Below are 22,343 nucleotides of genomic sequence, written 5' to 3' on the forward strand. Positions count from 1 at the left end.
TTATTGGATTATAATTGCTTTACAATGGTGTGTTAGTTTCTGCTTTATAACAAAGTGAATCAGTTATACATATACATATGTTCCCATATCTCTTCCCTCTTGCGTCTCCCTCCCTCCCACCCTCCCTATCCCACCCCTCTAGGTGATCACAAAGCACCGAGCTAACCTCCCTGTGCTATGTGGCTGCTTCCCACTAGTTATCTATTTTACTTTTGGTAGTGTATATATGTCCATGCCACTCTCTCACTTTCTGACAGCTTACCCTTGCCCCTCCCCATATCCTCAAGTCCATTTTCTAGTAGGTCTGTGTCTTTATTCCCATCTTGCCCCTAGGTTCTTCATGAACTTTGTTTTTTTTTCTCTTAGATTCCATATATATCTGTTACCATACAGTATTTGTTTTTCTCTTTCTGACTTACTTCACTCTGTATGACAGACTCTAGGTCCATCCACCTCACTACAAATAACTCAATTTCATTTATTTTTATGGCTGAGTAATATTCCATTGTATGTATGTGCCACATCTTCTTTATCCATTCATCTGTTGATGGACACTTAGGTTGCTTCCATGTCCTGACTATTGTAATAGAGCTGCAATGAACATTGTGGTACCTGACTCTTTTTGAATTATGGTTTTCTCAGGGTATATGCCCAGTAGTGGGATTGCTGGGTCATATGGTAGTTCTATTTTTAGTTTTTTAAGAAACCTCCATACTGTTCTCCATAGTGGCTGTATCAATTTACATTCCCACCAACAGTGCAAGAGGGTTCCCTTTTCTCCACACCCTCTCCAGCATATATTGTTTGTACATTTTTTGATGATGGCCATTCTGACTGGTGTGAGATGATATCTCATTGTAGTTTTGATTTGCATTTCTCTAATGATTAGTGATGTTAAGCATCCTTTCATGTGTTTGTTGGCAATCTGTATATCTTCTTTGGAGAAATGTCTATTTAGGTCTTCTGCCCATTTTTGGATTGGGTTGTTTGTTTTTTTGCTATTGAGCTGCATGAGCTGCTTGTAAATTTTGGAGATTAATCCTTTGTCATTTGCTTTATTTGCAAATATTTTCTCCCATTTTTAGGGTTGTCTTTTCCTCTTGTTTATGGTTTCCTTTGCTGTGCAAAAGCTTTTAAGTTTCATTAGGTCCCATTTGTTTATTTTTGTTTTTATTTCCATTTCTTTAGGAGACGGGTCAAAAAGGATCTTGCTGTGATTTATGTCATAGAGGGTCCTGCCTATGTTTTCCTCTAAGAGTTTGATAGTGTCTGGCCTTACATTTAGGTCTTTAATCCATTTTGAGTTTATTTTTATGTATGGTGTTAGGGAGTGTTCTAATTTCACTCTTTTACATGTAGCTGTCCAGTTTTCCCAGCACCACTTATTGAAGAGGCTCTCTTTTCTCCATTGTATATTCTTGCCTCCTTTGTCAAAGATAAGGTGACCATATATGAGTGCATTTATCTCTGGGCTTTCTATCCTGTTCCCTTGATCTATATTTCTGTTTTTGTGCCAGTACCATACTGTCTCGATTACTGTAGCTTTGTAGTATACTCTGAAGTCAGGGAGGCTGATTCCTCCAGCTCCGTTTTTCTTTCTCAAGATTGCTTTGGCTATTCGGGGTCTTTTGTGTTCCATACAGATTGTGAAATGTTTTGTTGTAGTTCTGTGAAAAATGCCAGTGGTATTTTGATAGGGATTGCATTGAATCTGTAGATTGCTTTGGGTAGTATAGTCATTTTCCTAATGTTGATTCTTCCAATCCAAGAACATGGTATATCTCTCCATCTATTTGTACCGTCTTTAATTTCTTTCATCAGTGTCTTATAATTTTCTGCATACAGGTCTTTTGTCTCCTTAGGTAAGTTTATTCCTAGATATTTTATTCTTTTTGTTGCAATGGTAAATGGGAGTGTTACCTTAGTTTCCCTTTCAGATTTTTCATCATTAGTGTATAGGAATGCAAGAGATTTCTGTGCATTAATTTTGTATCCTGCTACTTTACCAAATTCATTGATGAGCTCTAGTAGTTTTCTGGTAGCATATTTAGATTCTCTGTGTATAGTATCATGTCATCTGCAAACAGTGACAGCTTTACTTCTTCTTTTCCAATTGGATTCCTTTTATTTCTTTTTCTTCTCTGATTGCTGGGGCTAAAACTTCCAAAACTATGTTGAATAATAGTGGTGAGAGTGGGCAACCTTGTCTTGTTTCTGATCTTAGTGGAAATGGTTTCAGTTTTTCACCATTGAGAACGACGTTGGCTGTGGGTTTGTCATATATGGCCTTTACTATAATGAGGTAAGTTCCCTCTATGCCTACTTTCTGGAGGGTTTTTATCATAAATAGGTGTTGAATTTTGTCGAAAGCTTTCTCTGCATCTGTTGAGATGATCATATGGTTTTTCTCCTTCAATTTGTTAATATGGTGTATCACATTGATTGATTTGCATACATTGAAGAATCCTTGCATTCCCGGGATAAACCCCACTTGATCATGGTGTATGATCCTTTTAATGTGCTGTTGGATTCTGTTTGCTAGTATTTTGTTGAGGATTTTTGCATCTATGTTCATCAGTGATATTGGCCTATAGTTTTCTTTCTTTGTGACATCTTTGTTTGGCTTTGGTATCCGGGTGATGCTGGCCTCGTAGAATGAGTTTGGGAGTGTCCCTCACTCTTGCTATATTTTGGAAGAGTTTGAGAAGGATAGGTGTTAGCTCTTCTCTAAATGTTTAATAGAATTCGCCTGTGAAGCCATCTGGTCCTGGGCTTTTGTTTGTTGGAAGATTTTTAGTCACAGTTTGAATTTCAGTGCTTGTGATTGGTCTGTTCATATATTCTATTTCTTCCTGGTTCAGTCTCGGAAGGTTGTGCATTTCTAAGAATTTCTCCATTTCTTCCAGGTTGTCCATTTTATCGGCATATAGTTGCTTGTAGTAATCTCTCATGATCCTTTGTATTTCTGCAGTGTCAGTTGTTACTTCCCCTTTTTCATTTCTAATTCTATTGATTTGAGTCTTCTCCCTTTTTTTCTTGATGAGTCTGGCTAATGGTTTATCAATTTTATCTTCTCAAAGAACCAACTTTTAGTTTTATTGATTTTTGCTATCATTTCCTTCATTTCTTTTTCATATATTTCTGATCTGATCTTTATGATTTCTTTCCTTCTGCTAACTTTGGAGTCCTTTTCTTCTTTCTCTAATTGCTTTAGGTGTAAGGTTAGGTTGTTTATTTGAGATGTTTCTTGTTTCTTAAGGTAGGATTGTATTGCTATAAACTTCCCTCTTAGAACTGCTTTAGCTGCATCCCATAGGTTTTGGGTCGTTGTGTTTTCATTGTCATTTGTTTCTAGGTATTTTTTTATTTCCTCTTTGATTTCTTCAGTGATCTCTTGGTTATTAAGTAGTGTGTTGTTTAGCCTCCATGTGTTTATATTTTTTACAGATTTTTTCCTGTAATTGATATCTAGTCTCATAGTGTTGTGGTCGGAAAAGATACTTGATATGATTTCAATTTTCTTAAATTTACCAAGGCTTGATTTGTGACCCAAGATATGATCTATCCTGGAGAATGTTCCATGAGCACTTGAGAAGAAAGTGTATTCTGTTGTTTTTGGGTGGAATGTCCTATAAATATCAAGTCCATCTTGTTTAATGTATCATTTAAAGCTTGTGTTTCCTTATTTATTTTCATTTTGGATGATCTGTCCATTGGTGAAAGTAGGGTGTTAAAGTCCCCTGCTATGATTGTGTTACTGTTGATTTCCCCTTTATGGCTGTTAGTATTCACCTTATGTATTGAGGTGCTCCTATGTTGGGTGCATAAATATTTACAATTGTTATATCTTCTTCTTGGATCAATCCCTTGATCATTATGTAGTGTCCTTCTTTGTCTCTTGTAATAGTCTTTGTTTTAAAGTCTATTTTGTCTGATATGAGAATTGCTACTCCAGCTTTCTTTTGATTTCCATTTGCATGGAATATCTTTTTCCATCCCCTCACTTTCAGTCTGTATGTGTCCCTAGGTCTGAAGTGGGTCTCTTGTAGACAGCATATATACGGGTCTTGTTTTTGTATCCATTCAGCCAGTCTGTGTCTTTTGGTTGGAGCATTTAATCCATTTACATTTAAGGTAATTATCAATATGTATGTTCCTATTACCGTTTTCTTAATTGTTTTGGGTTTGTTATTGTAGGTGTTTTCCTTCTCTTGTGTTTCCTGCCTAGAGAAGTTCCTTTAGCATATGTTGTGAAGCTGGTTTGGTGGTGCTGAATTCTCTTAGCTTTTGCTTGTCTGTAAAGGTTTTAATTTCTCCGTCAAATCTGAATGAGATCCTTGCTGGGTAGAGTAATCTTGGTTGTAGGTTTTTCTCCTTCATCACTTTAAATATGTTCTCCCAATCCCTTCTGGCTTGCAGAGTTTCTGCTGAAAGATCAGCTGTTAACCTTACGGGGATTCCCTTGTATGTTTTTTGTTGTTTTTCCCTTGCTGCTTTTAATATTTTTTCTTTGTATTTAATTTTTGATAGTTTGATTAATATGTGTCTTGGCGTGTTTCTCCTTGGATTTATCCTGTATGGGAATCTCTGTGCTTACTGGACTTGATTAACTATTTCCTTTCCCATATTTGGGAAGTTTTCAACTATAATCTCTTCAAATATTTTCTCAGTCCCTTTCCTTTTGTCTTCTTCTTCTGGGACCCCTATAATTCGAATGTTGGTGCGTTTAATGTTGTCCCAGAGGTCTCTGAGACCGTCCTCAATTCTTTTCATTCTTTTTTCTTTATTCTGCTCTGCAGTAGTTATTTCCACTATTTTATCTTTCAGGTCACTTATCCATTCTTCTGCCTCAGTTATTCTGCTATTGATCCCTTCTAGAGAATTTTTAAAAATATGGAACCCTTCACGAATTTGTGTGTCATCCTTGTGCAGGGAGCATGCTAATCTTCTCTGTATCGTTCCAATTTTAGTATATGTGCTGCCAAAGTGAGCACATCATCAGATCTTTTATTTTCACAAATGAACTCTGGTGGCAGAAGGAAAAGCAACCAGCCTAATTCTTAATATAATCAGACCTTTTTTTTTTTTTTAAGTAACAGATTTTTACTACATTTGGCCTAGATATCTGTATAGTTCACTTATGCTTTAGGATCCTTGATAATCAGTTGGCATACCTGTGAAACCTTTGAGTAGTTTCTGGACATTTTAATTTTGTGATGACTTCAGATAGGTTGATTTTAAGCTCAGGTGCTTTGAGCAACAGAAAGGTCCTAGGACTCAGTAACTATTGCTATTTTACACTAGAAAAAAAATATTGTTTAGTTGTTGCAACTAGTCAGTCTAAGCCATTTCATTCTTTTCAACAGTATTATTGAAGTATGATATGTAAAACTCTCTACAGATAACATCATTTTGTATACAGAAAATCATGAAGAATCCATGAGTAAACTATTAGAACTAATAAATAAGCTTAGCAAGTCAGTATCAGTATACATAAATCATTTGTATTTATATATACTTGCAGGAATAATCTGAGATTGAAATTAAGAAAACAATTTAATGTATAATAGCATCAAAAAGAATAAAATACTTAATAAATTTAACAAAAGAAGTTCACAACTTACGCTCAGAAAACTATAAAACATTTTTTAAAGAAATTAAAGATGTAAGTAATAAATGGAGACAATTCGTGTTCATCAATTGAAAGAATTAATACATTTCCAACAATGTATGAGGATTCCAGTTTTTCCAACACTAAGTACTGTGTACCTTTTTTGTTTGTAACCGTTGTAGTGGGTGTGTAGTAGTATCTTTTTTTTTTAAATTAATTTATTAATTTTTGGCTGTGTTTGGTCTTCGTTGCAGTGCGTGGGCTTCTTATCACGGTTGCTTCTCTTGTTGCAGAGCACGGGCTCTAGGCGCACAGGCTTCAGTAGTTGTGGCTTGTGGGCTCAGTAGTTGTGGCTCATGGGCTCTAGAGCACAGGCTCAGTAGTTGTGGCACAAGGACTTTGTTGCTCCACGGCATGTGGTATCTTCCTGGACCAGGGATCTAACCCGTGTCCCCTGCATTAGCAGGTGGATTCTTAACCATTGCGCCATCAGGGAAGTCCCTGTAGTAGTGTCTTATTGTGATTTTAATTCATGTTTTCCTAATGACATTGATGTTGAGCACATTTTCACATGTTTATTAGCCATTTGTATGTTCTTTTTGGTGAAATGACTTTTCAAGTCTTTTGCCCATTTTTAAATTGGCTTGTTTTCTTACTAATTTATAAAAGTTCATTATATATTCTGATCCTGAATATATATTCTGAATTATATGTTCAAGTCCTGCATCAGATACACGCTTTGGAAACATTTTCTGCCAGTCTCTGGCTTATCATTTACTTAGTTGTGTTTTCCTTAATGTGCTGAAGTTTTTATTTTTAATAAAATATAACTTATCTGTTTTTTTCTTCTGTATCTTGTGCTTTTGTTATCATGTCTTAGAATACTTTTCTAACCCAAGACACAAAGACTTTCCCCTGTATATTTTTTCAGAAGTTTTAGTTCTTCTATTAAGTCTAGGAGCTGTTTTGAGTTAATCTTTGTATGTGGTGTTAAGTAAGGATCTAAGTTCATTGCTTTGCATGGGGTTATGTAGTTGTACCAGCACCAGTTGTTGAAAAGACTGTTCTTACCACATTGAAACTTCTAGACACCTTAGCTGAGAATCAGTTGACCACAAATATAGGGGCATACTTCTGGACTCTCAATTCTCTTTCACTGATCTATATGCCTATTCATATGCTGGACTGTCTCAATTACTAGAGCTTTATAGTAAGTTTTGAAATTGGGTAATCCAAGTCCTCCAACCATTTGCTTCTTTTTCAGAATAATTTTGGCTATTCTAGATCTTTTGCAGATCTTAATATTAAATTTTAGGGGCAGCTTATCATCTTAACAACATTAGGTCTTCTAATCCATGAACATTTATTTATTTAGATCTTTTCATTTAGATCTTTATTTATTTAGAGTTTAAAAAATTTCTCTCAGCAATGAGTTGTAGTTTTCAGGGTACAAATCTTACGCTTCTTCCATTAAATTTATTCTTAAATATTTTATTCTTTTTTGATGCTGTTGTAGTTGGAGTTGTTTTCTTAATTTTACTTTTGGATTGTTCATTCCTAGTATAGAGAAATAGAGTTGGTTTTTATATATTGACCTTGTATCCTGTGACGTTGCTAAACATATTTATTTGTTTTGGTAGCTTTTTTTTTTTTTTGCTAGATTCATTAGGGTTTTCTACTCAGTTAATTATTAATTACAAATAAAAACAGTATTACTTTTTCCTTTTTAATCTTTATTCAGTTTTTCTCTTTTTCTTGCCTTCTTGCACTGGCTTGGACCAGTACAATGCTTAATATAAGAAGCAGGAGCTAACGTCCTTATTTCCAACGTTGGGGAAAAAGCATTTATTCCTTCACCATTTAAGTATAATGTTCACCATAGGTTTTTTAGGTCGAGGAAGTTTACTTCTTTTCCTAATTTGTTGAGAGTTTTTATTATGAATAGGTGTTTGATTTTGTCAAATGCTTTTTCTGCATCTATTATCAGGTTTTTGTCTGTTAATATATTACATTGGTTTTTGGATGTTAAACTAGTCTTGAATTCCTGATAAATTCTACTTGATCATGGTTTGTAATCCTCTTAATATGTTACCAAATATGGTTTGCTAATATTTTGTTAAAGATTTTTGTATCTATGATCACGAGGGTTGTTCTGTAGTTTTCTTTTCATGTGGTATCTTTGGCTTTTATATCAGAGTAATACTGGCCTCACAAAATGAGTTGGAAGTGTTTCTACTCTTTTTCTGAAAGAGTTGTGAAGGATTAGTATTAATTCTTCTTTTAAATATTTGATAGCATTCACCAGTGAAACCGTCTGGGCTTGGACTTTTCACTGTGGGAAGATTTTTATTTAAATTTTTCTATCTATTATAGTTCTGTCTAGATTTTGTATTTCTTCTTGAGTAGGTTTGGTAATTTTTGTCTTCCTGGGAACGTGTTTGTTTCCTTTAAGTTGTCTGATTTATTGGCATAAATTTGTTCATAATATTCCCTTATAATTTTTAATATCTGTGGGATTCATAACATTGTCCCCTCTTTTATTTTTTATTTTGGTAACTTACATCTTCTCTTAATTTCTTACCCTTGTATTTTTTTAAGAATGTGGTTAAAATTTAATTTAATTTTTTCCAGCTTTATTAAGGTATAATAGACAAATAAATGGTAATATATTTAAAGTGTAGAACATAATGATTTGATACATATACATTGTGAAAGGATTCCAACAATTAAGTTAGTTAACACATCCATCACCTCACATGGTTACCTTTATTTGTGTGTGTGAAAAAGCTTAACCTGCTATATTAAGAAAAGAAAAAAAGCTTAAGGTCTACACTCTTCAGTAAGGTAGAACCTTAGGTAATTCATGTGAGACTTATCTTCTAGTAAAGGTATTTTAATTTCCCTCTAAGCACTGCTTTAACTGCATCCCTTCATTTTTAATATGTTGTATTTTCATTTCATTCAGTTAAAAATATTTTTTAAAAATTTTTCTTGCTATTTCTTCATTGACTCGGGTTATTTAGGAGTGCGTTTTTTGATTTCCAAATATTTGAGGTTTTCACAGATTTCTTTGGATTCATATATTTTGGGGCTCTTTTGTTAGATGTATATGCATTTATAATTGGTATATTCAAAGAAATACATAAATCAATGATAACAGTTGGAGATTTCAATATCCTACTCTCAAAAACTGGTAAAACAATTAGAAAGAGTATAGAGGACTTAAGCAATCCTGTCAGTCAACTTGACCTAGCTGACATCGTAGACTCTCCACCCAACAACTACAGATACAGGTTTTTTCCAAGCACATATGGAACAATTGCCAGGATAGACTATATGCTGGGACAGAAAACAAGTTTCAGTACCTTTTAAAAGGCTGAAACCATACAAAGTATGTCTCCAGACACAACAGAATTAAATTATATATAGAGTGGCATGGACATATATACACGGCCAAATGTAAAATAGATAGCTAGTGGGAAGCAGCCACACAGCACAGGGAGATCAGCTTAGTGCTTTGTGACCACCTAGAGGGGTGGGATAGGGAAGGTGGGAGGGAGACGCAAGAGGGAGGAGATATGGGGATATATGTATATGTATAGCTGATTCACTTTGTTATAAAGCAGAAACTAACACACCATTGTAAATTATACTCTAATAAAGATGTTAAAAAAAAAAAAAAAGATATCCACAGCAGGTCCATTCTTTGTCTGGAGCTTGCTTTCCCTTGCTATGAAAGTGGTAAATCCCACAAGCTCAGGGTTTTTCTCCTGTAACACCTACTGCATGTGCAGGCATTCATCCTGGGCCCTTTGCATTGCCTTCACGGGACTTGGGGGCAAGGGGAATTGACAGAAACAAACAAGAGTCCTTGACTGCTCCCATAACCCTGAGTGGCACAACAAGGACTAAAAACTTCTATTGGCTAAATCCAGAGGCCTCTTAAGCTAGAAACCATGGCTGATTTTAACACTCCACCACTTCCTATTCCTAGGAAGGGTGATTTAGCCTTTTTAAATGTCAGTCTCCATATATAATATAGAGATACAATGATAGTACCTATTTCACAGAGTTGTAAGGATTGAATGAGTCCATGTAAAGAGCTAGAGTGCCATGTAGAAAGTGCTCAATAAATGGTAGCTGTCTAGAGACTTTACGTTGGTCTTCCTCTGCGTTTCCCTTGGAGAATTTATTCTCTGTGGCATATTTATTTAGACTGCCTCACTTTAAAAGATTCTCCTGTAATCATAGACATTTTCAGGAGGTTGTTGTCCTACCACTTCATTGAAAACGAGATCCAGAATTGTCATGCTTTCCTCTCTGCCCCTCTTCTAATATCCCCATTAAGGTTATGACAGAATTCTAATAAATTCCGTCAGTTGAAAATTGTGAGATTAAACGTATACTCCAAGGTGAAGGAGATTTTAGGTTAATATTAGGAATGGACTTCTAAAGTCAGAAGTGTCCAACAACAGAATGGGCTGACTCCGGGCATACAGACAGAGGCTTTCGACTTGCAGAGCTCTGATTTGCCACTGCTTCATCTGTCCCATCAAGTCCCTGAGGTCTGCAAGCCGTCGTAATCTATTACTGCAGTGAGGACTGTACCAAACAGATATGCTACCTAATAAGTATTATATTTGTGTGACTTTGGAATTTGTGATGCACAATTTTATACTGTTGTAGTCAAATGAATTGATAAGATGAAATGAGCTATAACTTAGTGAATTGAGAAAGGTTATCAGACTTCCCTGGGTATTGCCAAATACAGTGAGCAAACTTTAATATTAGACTCCAGTTGAAGATCTGGGTCTTGAATCTCCTGCAGAGCTAAAGGCACACACAGCTCTGCAGTGAGGTCATGATAGTCTGGGGCCTATGTTGAGTGTAATTAGGCCCATCCATACTACACACATTATTCCATATTTTGATAAAGTGGGAAAAAAATATTGAGGTTTTATTATATATAAGACTTTTATGTGCAAAGTTCGACAGATGTTGCATGCTGCTTTCAGAATTAAAGAAAATTACTTGGGCACTGATGTGTCCTTCTGTGAAATGTTTTATTCTTAGCTGTCACACTCCCTGTCCCTTGCCCACAACCATTATAGTGACCAGAAAGTCTGCTTGCTCTGCAGTGATGTGCCTTGACTAGTGCCCATTAGTTTTCAGTAGTTACCCCTGGCCTGCATGTTAGCCTTCAGTTTAATGGCCTTTTTTATGTTCATTCATTTTATTTTATTTCCCATCGTGGTTTTGTTTATTTCTTTTTTGTTTTTTGTTTTTTCTGTTCTCTTTTTTAAAACCGTCGTGGTTTGCCCTTCATATTCCCCAATATTTGCACATGACAAGATGTTGCCATCCCAACATTACCTCCCACTTCACTGACCAGTGCCACTACTGACCATCTAGCACCAGCCACAACTGGACCACTGCCTTCAGCTCCTCGGGATGTCGTGGCCTCCCTGGTCTCTACCCGCTTCATCAAATTGACATGGCGGACACCTGCATCAGATCCTCACGGGGACAACCTTACCTACTCTGTCTTCTACACCAAGGAGGGGATTGCTAGGTAAGTGCCTGTACGTCTGGAGCCGGTTGGTTGCATCTTGTCCACCCAAAACCAGACGTCCCCACCCTGACTCTTTACTGTGTAGAATCTGTACCAACTTTCAGTCCAGAATATATGATCACCGAGATGACCTAGTTTTAGGTCATTAAAAGTAAATTCCTAAACAGAGTGAAGTCCTGGTATTCTTTCCTGCCTCTCTGGGATGACTTGGGGAGAGAGTTATTTAAGTTAGAAGTATTAAAATGTAACCAGGGCTACCAGTTTTTCATAAGATTCAGTCAAGCACAACCCATAGGCTATGTCTTTCTTAGAACTTTCAAATTCTAGAAATTAAGGTAGTTATTAAAGTAATCTTAATGAATATCTGTCTGCACCCTTACCTGGATGTGGGCTGCTGAGCTCTGGGGTGGGGTGGGGGGGGGGGTCTCCTTGATGACACAAGAGTACTTAGTGATTCATTTTCCTAAAACAGCATTTCATTAAATTTCTCTCCATCTCCACCTCTTTCAGGAACTCACGTTGCCTCTCCATTGCTTTTGGAGATTCTCCAGAATCACCAGGCTGCTTTACTCCACAATCTACCTTTGTTTTATCTATCCAACCTTATTTTCCTTTAACCCCAGTTTAGCTCACTTTCTAATGAAACCAGTCTAATTCCTGTCACTATGCAGCCTTTTTTCCCAGTCTGTTCTCTTCAGTCACTTCCACCTTGAAAAAAGGGTTTTTCAACTAAAACTAAAATTCAGTTAATCTTTCTTGGCCCAGACTAAGCCCCATGAAGCCCTCATAAATCTTTCTCTACCTTTTTCAGCACATACAGCTTTTCTCTTGTATGTATGTGCCACTGATATTGGCACTTAATTATGATAACACATGATCTAATACTACCATAGTTGTTACTCTTCTGTTATTTTATGTGTATTTGTATTGTTTTCCCAACCAGGGTATAAACTCTTTGGGAGGTACCATGCCACATGCTGACTGTGTACTCTGAGTATTGCTGAGTAGATTCCTTCATTGTGCTGTTACTTCACACCAAAATAAGAAAACTAAAATAATCTGTTTTGGTTACAGCCCTAACCCATGAAATAAAGCTTGTATTTCTACAAGGGTGCTTACATTTGATATATATTGTATTTAATACCAGACTGGCAAGTTCAGCAAGTATAGGCACCTTCGTCAAGTCAGTACCCCTTGGTTTAACACTCTTGAGACATCTGAGTGACATAATTTGAGTCAGATAGGTGGAGCTGCTCCCAGGGTAATAGAATGTTCATCCGAACACCGCACTGGATGTTTGGGGAGTTACAAAGATAAGGAAACAGAGAGCTAGTCCCAGAAAGGCAAGATATTACTACCAAACAGCACCTGTCTTAAAATGTTTCCAGTAGGCTTTTAGATCGCATTGCAAACATCATGGGATTTCACAGAAGGAAAAAAGCTTTTAGTAATTCCTCAGAAGCAAGCTTATGTGCATCACAAGGCCTTTGCCCTTGTTGTTCCTTCTACCAGAACTGCATTTCCCTCACAAATAACTGTCTGGCTTCTTGTCCGTCATCCTCAGATGATCCCTTCTCAGGTCTTCCATGACTACCCACCCAGCTTAGCCCCTTGGTCACTGCACACAGCAGAGCACTTGGTGGCTTGTTCCCAAGCCAGTTGTTAAATTTTCAGGAAATTTTGCAAACCTGATGACATGGCTCAGTAGCTCAAAATTGGGCATAGAGGGAGTATTTACAGTGAGAAGTGCTACAAACCAGAGCCAGTTGTTAAACATTTACCAGAACATCACTGTAACATACCACTGTATTCTGTTTTTTAGCTTTTGTGTTGTGTTTTTTCAGAACACTTAATACTCAGAAATTTTCTCTTCTTATTAACGCATTCATGGTGTTTGTCTTGTTCAGTGGAGTATCACCATCACCTGGAACAGAGCCTGGCTTATAAGTAGCACTAAATAGATACTTGTTAAGTGAGTAATTCTAATGAATGGAGAAATAATAATTATTCAAGAAATAATGTTGAGATAATTAACCTCCATTTAATAGAAGGAATAAAAGTTGTATCTCTGTCTTATGTATAACAAGTTATAGATGTATCAAGACGTATTTTTAAAACTTCTAAGTCTATTAGAAGAAAATATAGAAACTATTTTCATCACTTAACGTATCTTTTAAAGGAAGACAGAAAATTCAGGAACCATATAGGAGAGATTGACAGAGTTTATTATATAACTGTAAAATTCCATGTGATAAAACATAATAAACAAAATCAAATTATCAACTGGTAAGCTGGGAAAAAATTTAACATTTGTAGAAGATTGTATTGATACCCAGTCTATATAAAGAACTTTTACAAGTCACAAGTAAAAGATATCTCATGAGGCAGATGGTATAAGTAGGTGCCTCAAAGAATGTAGTGGAAAGCCCATTAAAGTTAAAAAAAAAAGTTTTCACCATTACTAACAATCTTGGAAATACAAAATGATGAGTTACCATTTTTCACCTGTAAGGCTGGCAGAAATTTTAAGTTGATAATATCCAGTGTTAAGTGAGATGAATGTTGGGATTAAATCCAATCTAGGCTCTTGGTGGCAGTATAAATTAGAGGAGCCTTTGGAGAAGGTGATTCGGCAGAATTTTAAAAAAATTTTTTAATGCACATTCCTTTCAACCCAACAATTACACTTCTAGGTGTCTGTCCTATAGATATGCCAATATACATACACATAGGGCACTCATAAAAAATGTTTATTGTAGCATTATTTGTAAGGATTAAAAAAAGGAAAGAAAGTAAATGTCCATTGGTAGAGGAATGGGCATATAGTTTAATATATGTATATCCATATGAAGTATGATGCAGGAATTTTTTTAATGACTTATATCTATGTATTTTGATGTGTATATAAATGCCTAGATTAGTGATTCTCAACCAGGAACAGTTTTGCCCTCCATCTCCCAATGGGCATTTGGCAATGTCTGCTGACATTTTTGGTTATTGCAACTGAGATGGGAGGGGATGCTTACTGCCATCTAGTGAGTAGAAGCCAGAGATGCTGATAAACATCCTACAATGTACAGGACAGCTCCCCTCCACCCACCAAAACAAAGAATTATCCTGCCCAAAATGTCAAGATACAGGTCTACATGCCACCTTTAGGTCTCAGGGTGGAACAGGTTTTAAGGAGGGAGAAAAACTAGGACTTCTAATTTTTTTAATTATATATACTTTGGTTTTTAATGAAAATCTATCACTTATTAGTGAATCATGTGTTGAAATAAGCAGAAATGATTAATAAGTGAAGTTGGAATTGAAAAAATGTAGAAGATAAATTGGCAGGGGCAGGAGCACAGGGCAAGTATATGTGAAGAAAGAGGAGATGCAAGGAAGATCCAATTTAATTTGTGTTGTCTGTTGTTGGAAGGATGGGAAAGTAAGAAAGCTCTGGCCTAGAGTTTTTGGTCAGAATTAGTAAGAGATTACAATAAAGTGGAAGTTTGGAGCCAAGTGTTGGAATTTTGACATAATCAGTTAAGAAGGGACCATTTTAGACTCCTGAGCAAGTGTACACTGTGGTTTTATTAAATAGCTTTTATTAGCAGTACTTGGAGAGCACTGCATAAGATTAGAGAGGAAAAGCAGTGGAGTCAGGGAGACAGACCAGTAGTAGTTAGGTTGATCTAGGCATGCAGTAGGCCCTGATGAAGATGACAGCAGTGACTTGGAACAGACAGAATAAATCTGGGGAATATTTCAAAGGAATATTCTTGGAGATTGTAATAATAATTTTTGTCGCTTTATTACTTTAAGATTATGATTTCTGAATAGAAGCAATGAAGGAATAGAAATAACACTAAGTCAAAGACTAGATCCCTGTTACTTGTTTTATAAACAAAATTTATTTAACCTTTATAAGTTTAAATTTTCTAATCTAAAAAATGAAGGTAATACATTATCTTCATAGACTTAAAACGTTTCGATGTGAGGATATATGCCGCTGCCTGCATTTACAAATTCCCCTACTTCCTGCATTTGATAATTCAACCACCAGGTGGCCTTATGTGCCTTGGTCATGAGCTATATAATTCTGTTGGGTACCTGAGTTTCCCGAAATTCCAAAGGGTCCTTCCTCTGCCATTTCACCTATGAAATGCTCACCTTTTTTTTTCAATGCCTTTAATGTAAACAGCAGTATTTTCTGTTAGCCACCAAATGGAAAGTACAGAGTAAGTTATTCCAGAAATTAATAGCATTTTAGAGTTGGACAAAGCCTTACGTATCTGTTAGTCTACTCCGGGAGCTGGCACACTATAGACCCTGGGCCAAATCAAACTTTTTATTTTTATGGCCCAAGAGCTAAGAATAGTTTTTACATTTTCAAACGGTTACATTTTAATAGGTTATACAAGTAACTACAGTTGACCCTTGAACAACACGGGTTTGAACTGCACACATCCACTTATATGTGGGTTTTTCTCAGTAAATCCGTAGTACAGTACTACACGATCCACAGTTGGTTGAATTCCCAGATGCAGAGCCGTGGATAGGGAGGACCAACTAAAGTTATACTTGGATTTTTAACTGTGGAGATGGTTGGTAATATTTTTCATTTGGCATCTTGGCCTGTAGATATTTACTATCAAGCCCTTTAAGAAAAAGTTCACCACCCTGGGCTCATTCTTTCATTTAATACATGAAGAAACTGAAGCCCAGAAAGAATTGGTGACTTTCCCGCGATCCCCTAGCAAGCTAGTAGTGTTGCCAGAACTAGAATTGGAGCTCCTAACTTCTGGCCCAGCACTGTCTTAGTATAAAGTGTATCTTTTCCTTTCTCTTTTGACTCTTAACTAAGACATTCTAACCTAAGACCCATGATAACCTCACACATTTATGAGAATTGTCCTTCATAACTCACCCTGGATCTTTCCTGAAGTCAAAAGTTTTTTTCTAGACAGACTTGGTTCTGGGACCTCAGACCAATCTACTGTTAGAAGCCTTTTCAGGTGCTAGATGTTTCATCCTAGGGAATCATACCTACTACTGATTTTTTCTTATTGTAATGCTTCTGTAGAAATTTGTTCTAGGTATTTTCCCCTTTTACATAGGAACAAACAAAAAGAAACGTGATATCATTACTATATCAGATTTACACATCAAAAGGCAAATTTCCATTCATTCATTCAGCACACATTTGCGATGCTACTTCTGTGTGTGAGCCTTCTGCTAGTGCTTCTGTGGTATGTGAACATGGATGAGACACTCTTTCACTTTGATTTAAAATAAGATAGTGCCCCCCTCCCCCCGTCTGTCCTTCTGAGAGAGAACTTGTTTAAACTTTCATGTACAGTGAGCGCAACAGACTATTCTTTGCTCTGGCGTGGAGCTGTTAGTTTAATGAAGTGTCAAATACCATACTTCCTTTTAGACAGCATTTGTGATTGGATCAAGTGTCAGAAACCTCACAGCATAAGAAATCAGTTGATACTCTCCTTCTAAATCTTGTGATTTAGAGGTTTAGCTGAAGAGAAAATAATATCTATAGATATGTCAAGTGTCTCTGAGCAATAACTTTTGTTACCATGATATTCTTTTCCAATGGACCTAACTGACTGTAGACAGACAACCTTTATAAATACGTTGTGTGTGGGTACTGTTTGTTTGTTTTAATTAAAATAACGTAGTTTAAAGAACTATAGAAAACTACTGAAAAACGCTTACATCTCCGAAATGCAAATGTTCACACACAAGCAGACAAATTGGCATATGGTCATGTAGAACTAAACAAATTTTAATCAGTAGCTTCAGGGAAAATTATCAGTATTTTAAAGTAAGAATTTAATTCAACAGATTATTAGGTAATTTAAAATAATTTCTTCCACAGAGTAGTTTTGGGCCCTTTTATTGCTCTCTCAAGATAGACACAGATCTTTCCTCACATGATCAGTAATTTTTAAAGACCAGCTATTTGTCTAAAACAAGTATTTTCCTTTACAATATATGTTGAAAGCAAATATAATCTGGTTTTTGTTATAGTGAGTACAGTATACTGAGCATAATTATGGGCCCAAGTGTGGACACACAGACCCCCAAAATAGAGCCTGGAGGCCACCTTTTTAAAGAACCTAACTGATAACTGTTTTTATGTTTTCATCTCATAACACTAGACCACTGGCCATTTGTACTGTTTGTGATAAGATTTGTTAAACATTTCAAATCAGTTTGAAAATCATTCAAGAAGAGTTTTTGTTTTAAGAAATAAATTATAAAAATCAGAGTCATGATTAGCTTACTTTATAGCCTGGATTCATTTGAATTTTTAATGTTCTCAGTTTTGAAAGTAATAATCTCTAATTTTCTTTTTATTGAGAGTCTGTTATCCAGAAGGTACACAGCATTCTTTGATACTGTCTGTGAAAATTGGGTCATACCTATAATCACCTTCTATATGTCTCCCTGAGGATAACCCCTTAAAATTCAGTGATTCCTAAAGCGTACAGAATTGGTGACCAGCTGCCCCATTTGAGATGGCACCAAGAAGACTCTCTGTGTCTTTTCTGAAAGGAAGTTGTGATTATGGCCAGCAATATCAGTAATGTTTAAGCAAGAACATCAGCGATTTATCAGACATGTATGACATTGCTCTTTGCCAGTGTCCATATTCTGTGCACTGTTCCACCCCCAAAAGTTTCCTTTTTTGAGAGTTAATTTGACTTAGATTTATTAAGATTTTGATGTCATACAGTATCTATAGGCATTACAATGAAAATGAAACTGCACATTCTGGAAATTTTCCTAATTGATCCCTCTTTCTCCAAAGGGAACGTGTTGAAAATACCAGTCGCCCCGGAGAAATGCAGGTAACCATCCAAAACCTAATGCCAGCGACTGTGTACATCTTTAGAGTTATGGCTCAAAATAAACATGGCTCCGGAGAGAGTTCAGCTCCACTACGAGTAGAAACACAGCCTGAGGGTAAGTCTCCCACCTCTCTGTCAGCCCCACCTGTAGGGAGGCCTGTATGAAGGGCTACCTTATGTATAGCCTGGCATACCATAGGAGTGCAGAAGATAACAGTTCCTCACGTTCAAGGTCCTTACAAAATAGTTACGGGAGATCAAATTAATTCATATCAAGCAGTAGCAAATAGTGTAAGACAATATAATTCTGCTGATAGACACCCAAATTTTACTGATCCTTTAAGACCTAGCTCAGATGCCTTCTTAGAATCTTCCCTCTGATCTTATCTAATATTGTATCTCGACAGTCCTAAGATACATTATCATTTTCTTCCTTGAATTATGGTTATGAATATATCTCATTAATTTTATGGCAAAGACAGAGTCTTTGTTATCCTTTTATTTCCCACCATATCTAATGCAGTGCCTCACACAGGAAGTAGCTATTTGATAATTGTTATCAACAGGATTGCCCTGATCTTTATACATACCACACTCTTTGGAATCTCTTCAGGGCTTTACTTTGGACCTGCTGTCTTTTGTGCTAAATAATGTTACTTCCACTTACATTTCTTAAGATTTTCTCCAACTGAAATGGGTGTCAAGTTGATTTATCTTATAAGTGTCTTCTGTGTCTTAAATTTTGGTTTTAAACTATAGGCCAGAAATGACAAGAAGCAGTCAAATCAGAATTAATGCTTATCTCATGAGGCTTTCTTCTACACTTTTACATTTTAACATGAGCCACTGTTTTTCCTTGGAGCCTTCTCCAGATTTCTTTTACTGTTAACTGCACTAGTGTTTCTGTATTAACAAACTTGCAGTAACAAAAATTTTACTTCAGCTAGGGAGCATGGGAGATAAATTCGTGAAAGCTACTGACCAGGGAACTAAACATATTAAATGAATTTACCGCTGAAACTATGGAAATAATTCAAGGACTCTGCCTGATGGGTAGAATAAGTAAAGTCAAGAAGCTGTGGAACTTCACTTTCTAATGCTGTAGCAAATCATTCACCCATCAAACAGTTACTGAGGACCTCCCCTACCAGGCACTGCACAAACTATTAGAGATGCAGGGGATGGACAAGATAGGAATTCTCCCCTTAAAGAATGAGCAGTCAAGATAGGAGGCCATTGATCATTTCAGTAATAGAGCTTAAAGATCAGGAATCAAACCCAAGCAACAACAAGAGGGCCAATAGCGAGCCGGGGCGTTGATTTAAGGAAAGAATGTGTTCTCGCTGCAGGGAAAGGATGTTGAATTTCATGGTTACTGTGTTCAGATGAGAGCAGGAACAATCTATTAGATTTCAAACTCAAGCCACGAAGCAAAACTCAATTTTCCTTCATTAACTCTCACATACAGGCGTCATTCATGAGAGATAATGGGATACAGAACAAGGAAGAGTTACTGTAAAAGTTAGGTATATTAAGTCAGGTTCCTAGGAAAAGATGAGACCTGAGGTTGGCCTTAAAGCATTTGGCTTAGAGCAAGCATTCTTGGGGAAGGACACTGCTTGACCCAACCCCAAAATAGGACAACAGTGCACATGCAAGGTGAGTCATGATGAAAATGAAGGAAAAGACCACTGAATTTGATTCAGTGCAAGGGTTCAATCCTGGAGCCATGAACCTTCTGAAGATACATGAAAGTATTTGTGTGTCTGTACATGTTCACATTTTCCTTGGGAAAGAGCCTGTGGTTTTCATTATCATTTCAGAACTTACAAGTCAAACTATTGAGAACCACTGGACTACAAGGGGCATTGTCAAGTTAGAGATGAAAGAAGAGATTTATTGAGTGCCTGTCATGTGCCAGGCACCGTGCTAGGCAGCAAGATGTAAAGATGAGTAAGACTTGACTTCTGTTCACAAGGATCTTACAGTTTGGTACCAGCGCCAGACAAGTAAACGGGCAATAATGTGATGTACAGTCATCACAGGGAAAGTAGGCAGCACAATCATTTATTCAAGGAATTCGATTAAAAGAAAGTAGCTAAATAAGAATATAGATGGAAGGGGCAACAGATTCTGGTGAGAGTATTTTAGGGGTAGAGAGTGACTATAACATGTTTTGGCAAAAGAGGAGTTAGTGGAGAGAGATTTGCATTTTATCTGGAGGTATTCAGCCTGGGGGCAGGTGGGAGGGGCCGTAAGTGTTGGAGTCAGCCCTGGGAAAATAGTTTACATTTTTAGCTTTTCAAACCAACTTAAATTTTTTTCCATTTTTTAATGCCACTGTACAGATGAAATGAAAGAATTTACTAGCGCCTTTTTTAGGATCATCTTTGCCTACATTTAGCCAATGAATATACTGAAAGTGATTTCAAGGGAATTTGTTCTGTTCTCCTTCCCTTTTAAAAAGTTAGGGGAAAGTTTTCCATAGCAGCAGAAGTGTGACAAATCCCACCTGTTAGGCTGCACAAAATATGCTCTTAAGTGAATAACATGATTCATGCCTAAATAAAGCAAACAACTGCCAGAAAACCGTATTCAGCTTTCTCTGCTTTGGTAGGAAAACTAATCTTAAGCTGTCATGCTGTTATTTAAGCAAGCCAGTTTGTTTTACATTTTGTTAGTTTTTTCCCCTTTCCTTAAATCTAATGGATGTCTGTTACAGAAGCACTGGCACCAGAGAAATGGTTTTCAGATATAGAGTATCCACCAAGGTGTAGATATAGGTACCTGCCAGGATTTGTGTATAAGTTGGGACTGGAACCTGTCAGTCAGACAAAAAGAATATAGTAAAAAAGGATGTGAGCTGTTGTAGGATTTAGAGCTGGGCAGACAATCAGTCAACCAATCATGGGATCTTCCAGTCACATCATCCCACAGAGGGTGTTGTCATAATCCCCTGACTGGTTTTCCTGAGTCCACGTTTTAGAACGAGGAAGTGCTCAGCTCCTAGCTCCACCACTCTCCAACTTTTCCATCATTTGGGAATGGTTCTTAACCTCTCAGCCTCATCCATAAGTAGGGATGATAACAGTATCCGTCTCATTTGGGTTAGTGCACAGATTAAATAAGATGTAATTTAAATAAATGTAAAGCACTTAATGCTGGACTGATTGCAAGCATTCAATAAATGGTGGCTATTTTTTAAATTATTATTTATCTAGTCTTGTGCCATTATTGTTTTTCTTCCGTGCATGTGTTCACATGTTCTTTTTAAATGCAGATCTGGTCATGTCATGTTCCTGCTCATAATTTTTCAGTAATTACCTAACACCTACAAGAAATAATCCAAACTCATAGCAGGACCTTAGAGGTTCTCCTTTATCTGGCTCTTGTCATCCTTTGCAGCATTCTCTCTCCCATATCTATTCTTTGTTTCAACCTGAACCACATGACACTGTCTCCTCACCTGTTATGTCCAAATTGACTGGATCAATTTCCCCCTTGGTGTCTGAGAAAACTACTCATTCTTCCTGCTCCCCAGAAGTCCTCACCAATCCTTCCCTTTCCTAACCATCCCCACCCAAAGCAGAATTGTGTACTCTCTTCTTTCAGTTTTCATTACAGACGTTACCTAATCTATCAGCACTTACGACCTTCTTTGTAACTATTTATATGTCTGACTTCCCTCTAGACTGGGAGTTCTTTGTGGGCAGGGACTCTGTCCATCATTCATTGTATCCCCAGAGCCTGGCAAAAGAAGGCTCTCTTTTTGTGATGTTTGCTTTTATGTGCTGCAGTCCCACTGCAAAACTAGGATTTTATAAACCACAAGAAGAATTCTGCACTGTTCACTTTTTTCTTTGAATAAATTTGAGATACTTCACAGATAATTTTTGGTTTTTCAGTCATAAAGAGGGAAATCATTTAATTATATATTATCCTGAAACCACTTCAGTCAGATCACTTGTTTTCGTCATTTTTATTGTTTTAAAAACATAGCCAGGGCTTCCCTGGTGGCACAGTGGTTAAGAATCCGCCTGCCAATGCAGGGGACACAGGTTCGAGCCCTGGTCCAGGAAGATCCCACATGCCGCGGAGCAACTAAGCCCGTGTGCCAGAACTACTGAGCCTGCACCCTAGAGCCTGCGAGCCACAACTACTGAGCCCGCGTGCCTAGAGCCCACGCTCTTCAACAAGAGAAACCACCTCAGTGAGAAGCCCGCGCACTGCAATGAAGAGTAGTCCCTGCTCTGCAACTAGAGAAGACCCGCGTGCAGCAACGAAGACCCAATGCAGCCAAAAA

The 22,343-nt window shown here is 36.9% G+C and overlaps 1 protein-coding gene across 12 annotated transcripts in view; it reads left to right on the forward strand.

Annotated features, from left to right (window-relative positions):
• The window catches only part of NEO1 (neogenin 1), a 248,171-nt gene that overhangs the window by 171,453 nt on the left and 54,375 nt on the right, over positions 1-22,343 (forward strand). For 10 of the 12 annotated variants that reach the window (XM_082386912.1, XM_082386910.1, XM_082386909.1 and 7 more), the window contains 2 exons: positions 10,964-11,183; positions 18,001-18,155. In XM_082386912.1, coding sequence (XP_082243038.1) covers positions 10,964-11,183; positions 18,001-18,155 — 375 coding nt within the window. The remainder of the gene's footprint in view (positions 1-10,963; positions 11,184-18,000; positions 18,156-22,343) is intronic. The other 2 variants (XM_082386911.1, XM_082386914.1) reach the window with 1 other exon arrangement.

This window comes from Balaenoptera borealis, assembly GCF_965194805.1.
Source record: "Balaenoptera borealis genome assembly, chromosome: 3".
In the NCBI taxonomy this organism is placed as follows: Eukaryota; Metazoa; Chordata; class Mammalia; order Artiodactyla; family Balaenopteridae; genus Balaenoptera; species Balaenoptera borealis.